The 15,028-nt window shown below is 36.9% G+C and overlaps 1 protein-coding gene across 1 annotated transcript in view; it reads left to right on the top strand.

Moving 5' to 3' along the window:
- Positions 1-3,256: 3,256 nt before the first annotated feature.
- cdyl2 (chromodomain protein, Y-like 2) overlaps positions 3,257-15,028 on the top strand; it is a 46,816-nt gene continuing 35,044 nt past the window's right edge. The window contains exon 1 of the mRNA XM_015373696.1: positions 3,257-3,446. Coding sequence (XP_015229182.1) covers positions 3,423-3,446 — 24 coding nt within the window. The 5' untranslated portion in view covers positions 3,257-3,422. The remainder of the gene's footprint in view (positions 3,447-15,028) is intronic.

The raw sequence follows: 15,028 nt of genomic DNA, 5'->3' as shown, positions 1-15,028 counted from the left end.
TCTGTCTCCCATATATACTCTCCCTGTGCGGTTCTTCAGTGCTGGTTCCTTGTTGTTGTTGTTAGTTGCTTCCTTGTCTCTGGATGTTTTTTGGTTCTCAGTATTTTCATGTTTTTTAATGTTTGCCTCATTTTTTCATTAAATCTACAAGAACTAATCTCTGCCTCACTCAACTCTGCATTTGGGTCCTGAAGCAACCACCCCCCCACATTGACACAAATATTTTTATTCCCAGTTCATAACTGGTTACTCTCTAAATCCTTAAACATTATCTTTCCCCCCCTCCGCAAGGATATTTGCCTCAAGATAAACAAACAAAATCTATAATTTATGATATAATTGTTATGGTCAATTTATTCATACACAAACGTCATCTTATCAAAACTCTCCCTACAATCATAGCATTTAAAAACGAAATAAATACACTTACTTTGTCCTTAAAGACAATGTCTACCACCAATGCTAAAAGACTCTATGCTTTTCTGTGTGTTATTCTTAATTACCCCTTACATCTTATATTCTTTATCTTTTTCCCTGTAGTGATTGCTCTTTGTCAATGTTCAATTCTTTATATCTAATTTACTATTGCATAGCTTTATTTAAATTTTTTGACTATTTTTTTTCTTTTTTAATTGCTTTTTGTACAATTGGCTTAACTAGGTATTTTTTGTTGTTGTTAAAAGAGAATTTGCAAATATATTTTTTATATACGTACATTGTTTAGATGTACTACCCCTATTATATCATTACATCTGCTTATATTGGTTCATGCTCATGCTCCTTTATCATAGAAGTATCTGAGGATGAAGTGGGTCAACATTTGAATGCAATTCATAAGGAGTGTAATATATAAAGTAACTCTAGAATCCCACAACTGATGCATACTCTCAATACTGTGTTTCATAGTAGTGAGCTTTCTATTTCCATTTCTGATAGGATTTCCTCAAAGCGCGCGCATGCGAGTTCACGAGTCTACGGAAACCGCGGCAGACCAAACCAGATGAAAGTGCGCATTCAGCTCGGCAAAGAACTCATGCTCTTCCTCAACACTGAAGTCCTCAGACATTTTTCTTTCATTGTTTCTTTCTTTGCACAGGTAAACAGCACATTTCTTCTTCTACGCTTGCATTATCGGCAGAGCAGACGCTGAATGCGCACTTTCATCTGGTTTGGTCTGCCGCGGTTTCCGTAGAGTCGTGAACCTGCATGCGCGCGCTTTGAGGAAATCCTATACACTACTGTTTATGCTCTAAAAACATTCTAAATGACTTTGTTTCGAGAAAATTATGGATGCTACCCACTCAGGACACTTGGAATACATTGGACGAGCAGTATGGAGGAATATTTACACTTTTTGTGGACTTTTATGGACCTTTCTGCCTCGGGCGCCATAGACCTCCATTATTTGAATGTCAGCAGACAGCAAGAAGCCTCCCAGATCTCCAGATGCATTTGAGATATCAAAAAAGTACTCCAGAGTGTTGTTCAGCATGGGGGTGAGTAGAAAATGAAGGCTAATCATGTTTTGGGTGTACTATTCCTTTAAACTCCTCCACTTGGGGCAGGACACCCCCCCTGACCCGGAGAAGGCCATGGCCTCGGATTTGGAGGCACTGATCCCCATCCCGGCTGCTTCACACTCGGCTACTTACCAAAACTTACAAAAAATTGTTCCACAAAATCAGTAAAAGAATAAATAAATATAGAAGACAAATTCAAAATATTGAAATATTGGAATTATTGGACTGATTTCAGCCATCGCTTTTAAGGCAACAATTGTAAATTGTTATTGAAATTGTAAATCTAATATCTTTGCGCTGGAATTTTTTACTGAGAATAAATACATGCACGTTGGTCCTTTAGGATCAACTTGAGGCGCTGATTCTGTGGCTTTCTTTTCTCCAACAGTTTTCCTCGACACTGTCATCATTTCCTCTCTCTGACTGAAATCTTCTCATCTTTATACTTACACGAACGTCTTTTTTTTTTCATCCTCACTCAGTTCTTCAGCTGTGTCACTTCCAGTGAAACCTGTGATCATCTTGGTCTTTTAATAATTCTTCTTTTTTCTAATCTTCTCATCCCTCATTTTCTTCACAGAAGAAACTAGAAATGTCTCCATATTCCCTTTTCTCATCTGCAATGTGCAAGCATTAAGATTTGGAAACAAATTTCCCTATTAGCCAGTCAATCACAATATGAAACCAGAAATCTTTACCACATTCACACACGTGAAAAAAGCAGTTCTCTTTATAAAATCTTACAATGGCAACAAATGAACTATTTTATATTATATATTACATATGGTCTAAAAATACATATTATACTCTATGTTTTAGGTTAATCAATATATCTTTTCAAGGCTTTAAGGGGCTTTTGAACAAACAAGGGATCAGTAATTCCATTCCATTTTTTTTTTCAATTATATAACAGCGATGGAGCAGCTGGATGGGCAAGGCTCTACTTTAGTTGCCCCCCTGTAGATCTGCCCCTGGTGTTGTTTATCTCTCCTTTACAGGGGAAAACACGGATCCCCCCCAAAAAAAACCATGTGCCTACACACACTTTAGGGCTATTTAGAGAGATCTCTTATCATATTTTGTTGGACTATTGGATGAAACAAAAAGTACCTACACTAAGGGGGAAAATGAACATTCCATGTAGGACCCTAGACTAAGATTAAAACCCTAAAGTGCCTCAAGTGTCTAAATATGTGATTTAAATTTTAACAAAATGCATTTAACTATAACACATTCTATTTGTATCTATCAATATACTTCCTGTCCAACTTGAAAACATAAAAGCTAAATAACAGTCCAATGGTTTTATTATATATTTTCTAATTAATTTATAACTTCCCTCCCCATAAACCAACTTCATAAAATCAATTAGGAGCCATTAATTTCATAGTTAGACAAAGTCAATAAGGGTTTTTCTGCCACAACTATAAAATGCATATTTACTCTTAATCTGAAAAATGTAAATTATGACTAGATCAGGTCAGCAAAGTGAACAGGTAGGTGAATATTAGGTAATGATCAAATAAAAAGAAAACATCTAACACATCATGCCTCTTTGGTTGGGCTGCAGGAGAGCTTTACAGAGCTTGGTGCATGTAGACCTTCAGACTCTTCATTCTTTAAGCCTAGGACTAATTTCCAGTCCTGCACTTGGGTCTGGGTAAACAGCACCGCCCCGATGCTTGTTTGTTTTAAGTGTGGACCAATCCATCGCGCAGCGCCGGGCTCGATTGACACTGTCTGCTTGATCTACTACTGCGGATTGCTCAGAATAACAAGACTGCTCGCTAATTCCCGTCTATCGGGGCTGTCGGCGAAACACCGAGAGAGTAGGGTCCAAAAAAAAAAAAAAACCCAACAGGGCAGGCAAGAACGCCGCGCCGCCGTTGTCCGCACCCCAGAATGGCTTCAGGAGATCTCTACGAGGTAGGATAAAAAACCGTCCGCGGAGTAGGCTCTGTGAAATAGACCAATAATGGAATTAGGAAGTAAAGGGAAGGGCGTCACGTATGTAAAAAAAAAAAAAAACGTGTCCTAAGCCCTTTAACAGGCGAAACTAACCAGCCTCAAGCCCTAGGCTTCATTAATGTTTGTACTTAAAGTCGCTCCTGCTGTACTTTGGCGTGCTTCCTCTCGGCTGTGGCACACAGGCTGAGATATAAGGGCTCAACTCCTCAGTGTGACGCCGAGTTGAAAGTAAAGTGACAGCAGCCGCGCTGAGCGGACGGACGGAAGGACGGGGCATGGTGAGCCGCCGCAGACTGAGCGATGGGCTCCTAAGGTGCGCACATCATCTGCCAACAGATACTTTGTCATGCAGTATTAACAGCTGAGCGACTGTTTATTCCGACTGAGCCATACAAGGTGTCTGTTTATGTTTACAGAGCGCTGAAAAGTGGCAGGAGTGTGGAAGCTGATGCCTGGATATGAAAAGTTGCCCCTAAATCGTTTGCATTGAGGTCACACTTCTCACTCCAGCATCACTATAAAAACAGCCGTTTGTTGACCTAAAGCCTGTTATATTGTCATATTTTGCAATTCAGAGAGATTGAGGTTTGATTACATGGTGACGTCCCGTTTAAGACAAACAAACACACCCTTTCAACCCTTTTTATAAACCTGTGAGTGATGCTGTGCAGATCTGCCTCAAAAAGTTACATTGAGGAAAAAGTGTGAGTTTGATTGTTCATGTAGAGCAGTGTTTTTCAACCCTGGTCCTCAAGGAACACTGCTCTGGATGTTTCAGGTGTTTCCATGCTTCAGCACACCTGATTCAGGTAATTGGAGTTCAGAAAACCCTGTTAATCTGATAGCAATTGATATGAGGTTCATGACAGCATAGGCGGTTCTAGACAGGGGCCAACGGGGGCCAGTGCCCCTGTTGATCATGTCCCGGCCCCGGTTATGGCCCCTGACATAATACTCAAAGAAATCCTAATGATGATCTGCGCTGGAACAGAGATGGTTACTGATTGGTCCTTTTGATCTATTTCAATTAATAATTTTTTTAAATTCTGTTTTTCTCATTTTTTTTTTAATAAGGTGATAGCTTCAGCAGTATAGGATCCCAGTTTTCCTCTGCTAAATGTTTTTTTAAACAAATTAAAAAAAATACTCTAATTTTTACAGCTGAATTTATCAGTCTTCCTTGAGCTCTAATTCAGATTTTATTGAAAACTTAATGTTTAACTTAAATGAAGTCAAAAATATGAACAACTCCTAAATGATGAATGTATATTGACCTAATAAGACATAGAATTTTTCTTAAAACTAAATTAATAGAAATTTCACCACATGCAGCTCTCTTAATATATTTGACTCCCTTGCCCTGTTTTTTATTTCATGCTTTTCTGTGGCCCCCATGAAAACACGCTGGCCCCCTCTTGGTCCCCTGGTATATTTGGTCTAGAACAGCCACTGCACGACAGCCTGGAAACATCTAAGACATGCAGGGCAGTGTGGAGCGGGGTTATTATTCTCAGACATGGACAATATCTGTTAACTAAGACAATCTCAGAACTGTATTATATAAATTATGTTTTTTCCTAACATTTATTTGTTTCCAGTTCTCTGTCCTATCTGCAGAATAATGTACAGCAGCCTAGTTCCACTGTGAACATCATTGCATCAGTAATGTTATCCTCACTGTCAGTGATATATTTCTTTTGCTTTGTCTATCAAATTTGTAAAGTGGCTTGCTCAGAACGCACTTATGCTTTTGACATGTAGTAGATACTGTTGTATGTATCAGTTGGTGTTTGGAATATTTTTAATATTATTTTGAGTGTTAAATTGTGCTTAGGTATGAGTGTGTGCATGATTGTGTGTCTTTGTGTTGCCCTGCAATAGGCTGTACTGTGCCTTTTGCCCATAGAAATTCAGTTTTTTGGCTTGTTAATTGTATTCAAATATCTACATAGAGGTAAATGAAAATTTATTTATTCATTACACAAAGGGAAACTCGTACATATTCACTGAATATGTAGAAAAAAGGGCAAGCCTCTTGTATATATAATTTAGATGTCTCTACATTAAGATAAAGATCCAGGGTTCAATATCTGCGAAAACTAAATTACATAATGCCAGGTATACACTGTGTGATTTTCTGCTATCACACATGGAAGATGACTGTGGAGAATTCTTACAGAAATCTCCGGGTTAGGCTGTAATTCTGCAGCCTTAAATTGGACTGATGGACAGTTGTTAGATTCCTGCCACCAAGAAAAAGCTGTGATAAATATCTGATAGTATCAGATATTTATCACTCTGACATGTCTGCTGATCAGCCAATAGAAATGCAGCTGCCGCTTGAGATGAGCCAACCATTAGAGAAGAAAAACGGAAGGTGATCTATTTCCAGGATTTTGTATGAGCCACAGGAAAGAAGCATTTGCAAAAAATATCAGAGAGTATCGTGTATCAGTTAATCATAGCAGTAAGTGTTATAGATGTAAAAACTGCTAACAAATGAATGTGAAGTTCCTGCATTGCCTGTATTGAAGTTTTTATGAACATGAGCTGGTCCCACCCAGTGTGCTCTGATGCACACTGGGTCTCCGTTCTTGCTCAGATATCCCTTTGCTCCTGTCTGTTCTCCAAACTCAGTGGGTGTAGGAAGGAACCATAATCCAGCTGTAGTTCCATGAGTCCCTGAACCGGGAGCATATCTGGGGAATATGGTGGACCCAAGGATGCAGACGCTACTGTTCTTTCCATAATGAATAAAATCCAGGTCCACCATGCTGAGTTGAAGCCAGCAAGAGGCAGATAGAAGCTCCTTATACTTGATAAAGTGATGAATCGACAGGAGTTGAGGTTGTTGCCCACCATGCAAGATGCTGGTGATATGTCTGTGGAAGCTCCTGAATGTGGTGACTGTTGCTGGAATCACATTTGGTGTGAACGCACCATAAGACAAGAGTGTTTTAGGGATGTTCTCCGCTAAATGGAAATATTAATAATATTACGAGCGCTAGTGTAACAAGTGTTGTTATATGTTGCTTTTTTAATGATACATTTTATGAGGTTGCTAGCAAGCGCCACAAGCAGGTAGCATAAGTATCCTCTATCACATTCTCCATTAAATGTCTTGTTCAACATGTAGGTAAGTTGTGCTGAATGCACATTATCAGCTCTCTCCATGATCTTACTTGTGCTGAGATGGCAACATGCAAGCATTAACATAAATAATCTAAAATATTACACTGACCAAAATTAAATATTTATAAGCTTTTTTTATGTGCTAAGTTTCTTTTATTAATTACTATAAAATTGGAGTCAGCGATTTAACATATAGCACATTGAGTATGAGGCAGTAATAAGTCAATTTAAATGACTTGGCATTTAAAGTGATTAATTAATTGGTTCCTTGGTTATTTATGTTAATTTGTTTTTAATGTTAAATGTAACCAGCATTCCATTGCTTATTTTAGGATTCACTGATTATGTAATGACAATTCACCTTTAAGGGTCATAGTCATGCCGTATGCCTATACAAAAAAAGAGCAAAATCATGATGAAATAAGGTTATATATTTCAGGTGTCCTGATAAAGACTTGATAGTCCTTTTTGAGTCTAAATAGAATTACAGCAAAGAGTGCAGTTAGCAGCCAGAAACAGACATTTGAGCCATTTGCCAGCAATTCAGTATTTTATTGTTTGAGAATTTTGCAAAATCAATATATTTAACATTCATAACTTTCGCTTTTTTTTAGCATTTACTTGTATTTTGCTAATTAATGTAGTTTTTGTTTGGATTAATTTAGAATTAGCAGATTCAATTCAACTTCAATTCAGTTTATTTTTATAGCAGCAATTTACATCTCAAGGTACTTCATACTAGGGCTGGACGATAATTCAATAATAATATATATCGATCAGTAGAAGTTTGGTGCAATAGAAAAAAAGAGTCGATAAAAGTTAGATATAAAAACACATTTTACTTCCTTTTTATTGTAACCTATCATGTAGCTTGATCCTACAGTCACCACTTCCTCCCAACCAAGCGCAATCGCAGACCCAGGCATGCCATCAAAGATGAAAAGATGGTGCAGCAAGGAGAGGTGGAGAAAATTGTCCCAAAAAGGGGTTTTAGTTGCTTGCCAGTTTAGCAATATCTCAGTTATAGGAAGTGAGAGAAAAACCAAGCCACAGTGATTTGTAAAATTTGCAGGGTAGTCTGGTACCACAACCAAATTAGCTGTATCGTCCCCGGTGCATTTCCACATCGTCGTAGGAATCTTCTGGAAGTTTAGCTAAAACAAAGCAGGTAAAGCATGTTAAATTGAGCTTTCTTCTTTGTGATGAATACGACAATGCTTCCAAGCGGCATATGGACACCGCTCATGCAGTAACATGCTTCATATGGTTAGCAGCAATGGTTATGCTTCTGTTGTCTGCATTTGAAAAACCTGGCTACAAACAGCTGCTCACCACTCTTGATCCCTGATATAAAGTTCTAGGATGCAAGTATTTTTCTAACTCAGCGCTCCCTAATTTGTACAATGATTGCAGGGAATCGGTGCAAAAAGCTGCTATCTCTGTCTCACTGCGCCACAAAGTCGGACCTCTAGTCAAGTGGCACATCCAACCTCTACCTCAGCCTCTCAATTCACTTCATAGACAGAGAATGGAACCTGAGAAGTAAGAGTTTAATAACATAACTCAGGTCTCTTAAGTTGAGTTATTTTTCTTTTTTTTTTTATTCAAATATGGTTAAAAGTGTGGTTACATAAAGTTTTAATTTGAATTCTGTGTTTCTGTGTTCTTTATTAAAAGTAAATCATTTAGCAATATTAAGAAACGACTAGAGCTACTCTTGAAATATAGATAATTATCTAAAATATTTAAAACCATATCGATCAATACACATTTTTCTTTATCGATATGCTTTTTTCTATATCTTATAGCCCTTCTTAATACATTCATTAAGTCAGATTGATGCAATGTTTTCTATCTAAGGAAAACAAGCTGATTGCACTGACTCAAAAGCAATCACTCACATCAAGCATGCTTGCAGAGACAGTGGAGAGTAAAACTCCCTTTTAACAGGGAAACCTCCAGCAGAACCAGGTTAAGTGTGAGCGGCCATCTGCCGAGGCCGACTGTGGTTCAAGTTAACTGTCAACCAGCCTGCCCCGTCCCGGAAACACACAGCCAGGCAGATGAGTTCACAGTAAGAGAAACACAGTCTAATGTCTCTTTAGATGAGAGTTGAATAAGCTAGTAAAAGTCTGATGATATATATATATATCAATATATATCAATATATATATATATCAGTATCGATATTGGTTATCGGCTACATGAGTTTTAAAATATTGGCATATCGGATATCGATTTCGGATTATATTTTAAAATGTTGAAGAATTTGAAAACTTTCTTGTTATTGGGATTTTAAATACAGCTAGAAGTTTGGTAATGGACTATAAGGTGTTTTATATTAGTAAATACAAAAATTCATTTAAAGGTCTATACATCTGAAAACATTGAACACTAATCTGCACTTTTTTGTTTATTTAATTTTAAGCGTAGTACTGACTAATGCGTTATTGACTTTTACAAAATAATTACTTTCAGTGCTAGTTATTGTAAAAGTAACTTAGTTACTGTAATTTAATGACTAAGTCCCAACACTGCTGAATAGGTAGCACAATGAGACTGCAGTCTAGGGGTTAATAGTATGTACTTTTTAATTAAATAGATATTACCCTAAACTGATGCTGCAACTTAATCTGTACCAGGTATGTAAACAAATAATTTACAATGAATTGTTTATTAGATAAAAATGCATTTGATAAAAGAGATTTATTCTAAGCAAATGTTAAGCGTTGTATTGTTAACATCGTCGCTGTATATTCCGAAGCAGAGCTTTAGTGGCTTTTGAAGGAAAGGCAAGACAAGTTTATTTGTATAGCACAATTCAGTNCAATAGAAGTAGGGATGATAGTTACTTCTATTGGTTAGCGTTTTCCTCTGACTACGCCCTCTACACTGGACTAAAAGATTTCGTTTTTTTTCCAAACATTCTATCTCAGTTGGCGCAATGGGCTCGTGAGGAGGTTTTCAATCAGTATGGTAAAAACATGCTCCAGAAAACATCACATACCCCACCTTTAAATTGTGCTTAGGTATGAGTGTGTGCATGATTGTGTGTCTTTGTGTTGCCCTGCAATAGGCTGTACTGTGTCTTTTGGCCATAGAAATTCAGTTTTTTGGCTTGTTAATTGTATTCAAATATCTACATAGAGGTAAATGAAAATTTATTTATTCATTACACAAAGGGAAACTCGTATATATTCACTGAATATGTAGAAAAAAGGGCAAGCCTCTTGTATATATAATTTAGATGTCTCTACATTAAGATAAAGATCCAGGGTTCAATATCTGCGAAAACTAAATTACATAATGCCAGGTATACACTGTGTGATTTTCTGCTATCACACATGGAAGATGACTGTGGAGAATTCTTACAGAAATCTCCGGGTTAGGCTGTAATTCTGCAGCCTTAAATTGGACTGATGGACAGTTGTTAGATTCCTGCCACCAAGAAAAAGCTGTGATAAATATCTGATAGTATCAGATATTTATCACTCTGACATGTCTGCTGATCAGCCAATAGAAATGCAGCTGCCGCTTGAGATGAGCCAACCATTAGAGAAGAAAAACGGAAGGTGATCTATTTCCAGGATTTTGTATGAGCCACAGGAAAGAAGCATTTGCAAAAAATATCAGAGTATCGTGTATCAGTTAATCATAGCAGTAAGTGTTATAGATGTAAAAACTGCTAACAAATGAATGTGAAGTTCCTGCATTGCCTGTATTGAAGTTTTTATGAACATGAGCTGGTCCCACCCAGTGTGCTCTGATGCACACTGGGTCTCCGTTCTTGCTCAGATATCCCTTTGCTCCTGTCTGTTCTCCAAACTCAGTGGGTGTAGGAAGGAACCATAATCCAGCTGTAGTTCCATGAGTCCCTGAACCGGGAGCATATCTGGGGAATATGGTGGACCCAAGGATGCAGACGCTACTGTTCTTTCCATAATGAATAAAATCCAGGTCCACCATGCTGAGTTGAAGCCAGCAAGAGGCAGATAGAAGCTCCTTATACTTGATAAAGTGATGAATCGACAGGAGTTGAGGTTGTTGCCCACCATGCAAGATGCTGGTGATATGTCTGTGGAAGCTCCTGAATGTGGTGACTGTTGCTGGAATCACATTTGGTGTGAACGCACCATAAGACAAGAGTGTTTTAGGGATGTTCTCCGCTAAATGGAAATATTAATAATATTACGAGCGCTAGTGTAACAAGTGTTGTTATATGTTGCTTTTTTAATGATACATTTTATGAGGTTGCTAGCAAGCGCCACAAGCAGGTAGCATAAGTATCCTCTATCACATTCTCCATTAAATGTCTTGTTCAACATGTAGGTAAGTTGTGCTGAATGCACATTATCAGCTCTCTCCATGATCTTACTTGTGCTGAGATGGCAACATGCAAGCATTAACATAAATAATCTAAAATATTACACTGACCAAAATTAAATATTTATAAGCTTTTTTTATGTGCTAAGTTTCTTTTATTAATTACTATAAAATTGGAGTCAGCGATTTAACATATAGCACATTGAGTATGAGGCAGTAATAAGTCAATTTAAATGACTTGGCATTTAAAGTGATTAATTAATTGGTTCCTTGGTTATTTATGTTAATTTGTTTTTAATGTTAAATGTAACCAGCATTCCATTGCTTATTTTAGGATTCACTGATTATGTAATGACAATTCACCTTTAAGGGTCATAGTCATGCCGTATGCCTATACAAAAAAAGAGCAAAATCATGATGAAATAAGGTTATATATTTCAGGTGTCCTGATAAAGACTTGATAGTCCTTTTTGAGTCTAAATAGAATTACAGCAAAGAGTGCAGTTAGCAGCCAGAAACAGACATTTGAGCCATTTGCCAGCAATTCAGTATTTTATTGTTTGAGAATTTTGCAAAATCAATATATTTAACATTCATAACTTTCGCTTTTTTTTAGCATTTACTTGTATTTTGCTAATTAATGTAGTTTTTGTTTGGATTAATTTAGAATTAGCAGATTCAATTCAACTTCAATTCAGTTTATTTTTATAGCAGCAATTTACATCTCAAGGTACTTCATACTAGGGCTGGACGATAATTCAATAATAATATATATCGATCAGTAGAAGTTTGGTGCAATAGAAAAAAAGAGTCGATAAAAGTTAGATATAAAAACACATTTTACTTCCTTTTTATTGTAACCTATCATGTAGCTTGATCCTACAGTCACCACTTCCTCCCAACCAAGCGCAATCGCAGACCCAGGCATGCCATCAAAGATGAAAAGATGGTGCAGCAAGGAGAGGTGGAGAAAATTGTCCCAAAAAGGGGTTTTAGTTGCTTGCCAGTTTAGCAATATCTCAGTTATAGGAAGTGAGAGAAAAACCAAGCCACAGTGATTTGTAAAATTTGCAGGGTAGTCTGGTACCACAACCAAATTAGCTGTATCGTCCCCGGTGCATTTCCACATCGTCGTAGGAATCTTCTGGAAGTTTAGCTAAAACAAAGCAGGTAAAGCATGTTAAATTGAGCTTTCTTCTTTGTGATGAATACGACAATGCTTCCAAGCGGCATATGGACACCGCTCATGCAGTAACATGCTTCATATGGTTAGCAGCAATGGTTATGCTTCTGTTGTCTGCATTTGAAAAACCTGGCTACAAACAGCTGCTCACCACTCTTGATCCCTGATATAAAGTTCTAGGATGCAAGTATTTTTCTAACTCAGCGCTCCCTAATTTGTACAATGATTGCAGGGAATCGGTGCAAAAAGCTGCTATCTCTGTCTCACTGCGCCACAAAGTCGGACCTCTAGTCAAGTGGCACATCCAACCTCTACCTCAGCCTCTCAATTCACTTCATAGACAGAGAATGGAACCTGAGAAGTAAGAGTTTAATAACATAACTCAGGTCTCTTAAGTTGAGTTATTTTTCTTTTTTTTTTTATTCAAATATGGTTAAAAGTGTGGTTACATAAAGTTTTAATTTGAATTCTGTGTTTCTGTGTTCTTTATTAAAAGTAAATCATTTAGCAATATTAAGAAACGACTAGAGCTACTCTTGAAATATAGATAATTATCTAAAATATTTAAAACCATATCGATCAATACACATTTTTCTTTATCGATATGCTTTTTTCTATATCTTATAGCCCTTCTTAATACATTCATTAAGTCAGATTGATGCAATGTTTTCTATCTAAGGAAAACAAGCTGATTGCACTGACTCAAAAGCAATCACTCACATCAAGCATGCTTGCAGAGACAGTGGAGAGTAAAACTCCCTTTTAACAGGGAAACCTCCAGCAGAACCAGGTTAAGTGTGAGCGGCCATCTGCCGAGGCCGACTGTGGTTCAAGTTAACTGTCAACCAGCCTGCCCCGTCCCGGAAACACACAGCCAGGCAGATGAGTTCACAGTAAGAGAAACACAGTCTAATGTCTCTTTAGATGAGAGTTGAATAAGCTAGTAAAAGTCTGATGATATATATATATATCAATATATATCAATATATATATATATCAGTATCGATATTGGTTATCGGCTACATGAGTTTTAAAATATTGGCATATCGGATATCGATTTCGGATTATATTTTAAAATGTTGAAGAATTTGAAAACTTTCTTGTTATTGGGATTTTAAATACAGCTAGAAGTTTGGTAATGGACTATAAGGTGTTTTATATTAGTAAATACAAAAATTCATTTAAAGGTCTATACATCTGAAAACATTGAACACTAATCTGCACTTTTTTGTTTATTTAATTTTAAGCGTAGTACTGACTAATGCGTTATTGACTTTTACAAAATAATTACTTTCAGTGCTAGTTATTGTAAAAGTAACTTAGTTACTGTAATTTAATGACTAAGTCCCAACACTGCTGAATAGGTAGCACAATGAGACTGCAGTCTAGGGGTTAATAGTATGTACTTTTTAATTAAATAGATATTACCCTAAACTGATGCTGCAACTTAATCTGTACCAGGTATGTAAACAAATAATTTACAATGAATTGTTTATTAGATAAAAATGCATTTGATAAAAGAGATTTATTCTAAGCAAATGTTAAGCGTTGTATTGTTAACATCGTCGCTGTATATTCCGAAGCAGAGCTTTAGTGGCTTTTGAAGGAAAGGCAAGACAAGTTTATTTGTATAGCACAATTCAGTGCAATGACTATCTATATTTCTTTGCATGAATTTTATGTTATAATAGAAGAAAAATAAAAGCTGAATTAAATCGAATAAAGATAAAAACATTATAAAAGCTGGTAGCAAAATCAAACAGCTGGACCACAACCTTGTCCAAATGATAACCTTAAAATACTTGTACCTCAGTTAAAAGTTTAACTTCAGTCAAAGGCAGTTCTGAATAAATGGATTTCTGAGTTGAATTTTAAAGAACAGCACTTTTAAGGCCAGAGCATACCGAATTCAATTTTGCATCCAATCAGACAGAAAATCGTGTCGGACGAGATTGTGGCGTTTAGAGCTCACTAAGAGTCAATAGGGATGATCCAGCCGACAGAATTTTCTGCAGGGGGCTTGCGTTGCTCAGACGCAGATAGACTCCAGGTCTATTTCAGTCGGACTACACAGAAATTCAGGTGAACTTTCATGAGTCTGTCAGGAAGAGAGATGCTGTTACAAAGTAAAAGACATCCACTTTGGGGGAAAATACAAAATAAAATCTGTTAAGCGCATGGTAAAACAGTCAGTTTTGGAGTCGCGCATCGTGTATATAGAAAGCAGGATAGACTCGTGCAAAAACAATCAATGGAGCATACAAAAATTTAATATTTTACCCATGATAGGAATTAAGGAGGAAAGAAAAAGGAAAAAGTAGCGATCCTCTCTGAGCAGAGAAAAAGCAGTAAGGGGTCATTCTCTCTGAGAATCACCTCCTATTACCTCAGCCAGATGTCATCATTTATCCAGATGTTATCCTTTTTAACTCTGCAGAAAACAATTTTGTAATTCTGACTGAAGTTTGTTTTATCAGTCAATACTGTTGCACACTTCTTCTACTTTTTTAATAATGTCAAGCTGTAGAGTATTATTGATCACCTTTGTTGTGCAACAAAAAGCTTGGTTTCTATGTGACCAATTATTAAAATGTGCCAAAGGCAATTAAGGACTCAGCAAGTAATTTTCATACAAATTATGAAGTAGAGCAATCTCCCGATTGCCTGGAATTAATACCCAAACAGCTCTGACTCTGTTATTAATTAATATTGTAATTAATTCCTACCTGGTGGGGTGTGCTATGACAGGGCAATAAATAATATACTATAAAATAATATCTTTCAATAAATAAATGTTTGAACTGCAGTTTTGAAACAGAAAATACTAGGGATGCACGATATAATCGGCCCCCTATCGGAATCGGCCTGTATCGGCCTTAAAACTGAATATCGGACATCGGCC

This window comes from Cyprinodon variegatus, unplaced genomic scaffold (assembly GCF_000732505.1).
Source record: "Cyprinodon variegatus isolate N-32 unplaced genomic scaffold, C_variegatus-1.0 Scaffold5, whole genome shotgun sequence".
In the NCBI taxonomy this organism is placed as follows: domain Eukaryota; kingdom Metazoa; phylum Chordata; class Actinopteri; order Cyprinodontiformes; family Cyprinodontidae; genus Cyprinodon; species Cyprinodon variegatus.
The sequence above is the reverse complement of the archived record's forward strand: the minus strand, read 5'-3'. Positions and strand labels throughout refer to the sequence as shown.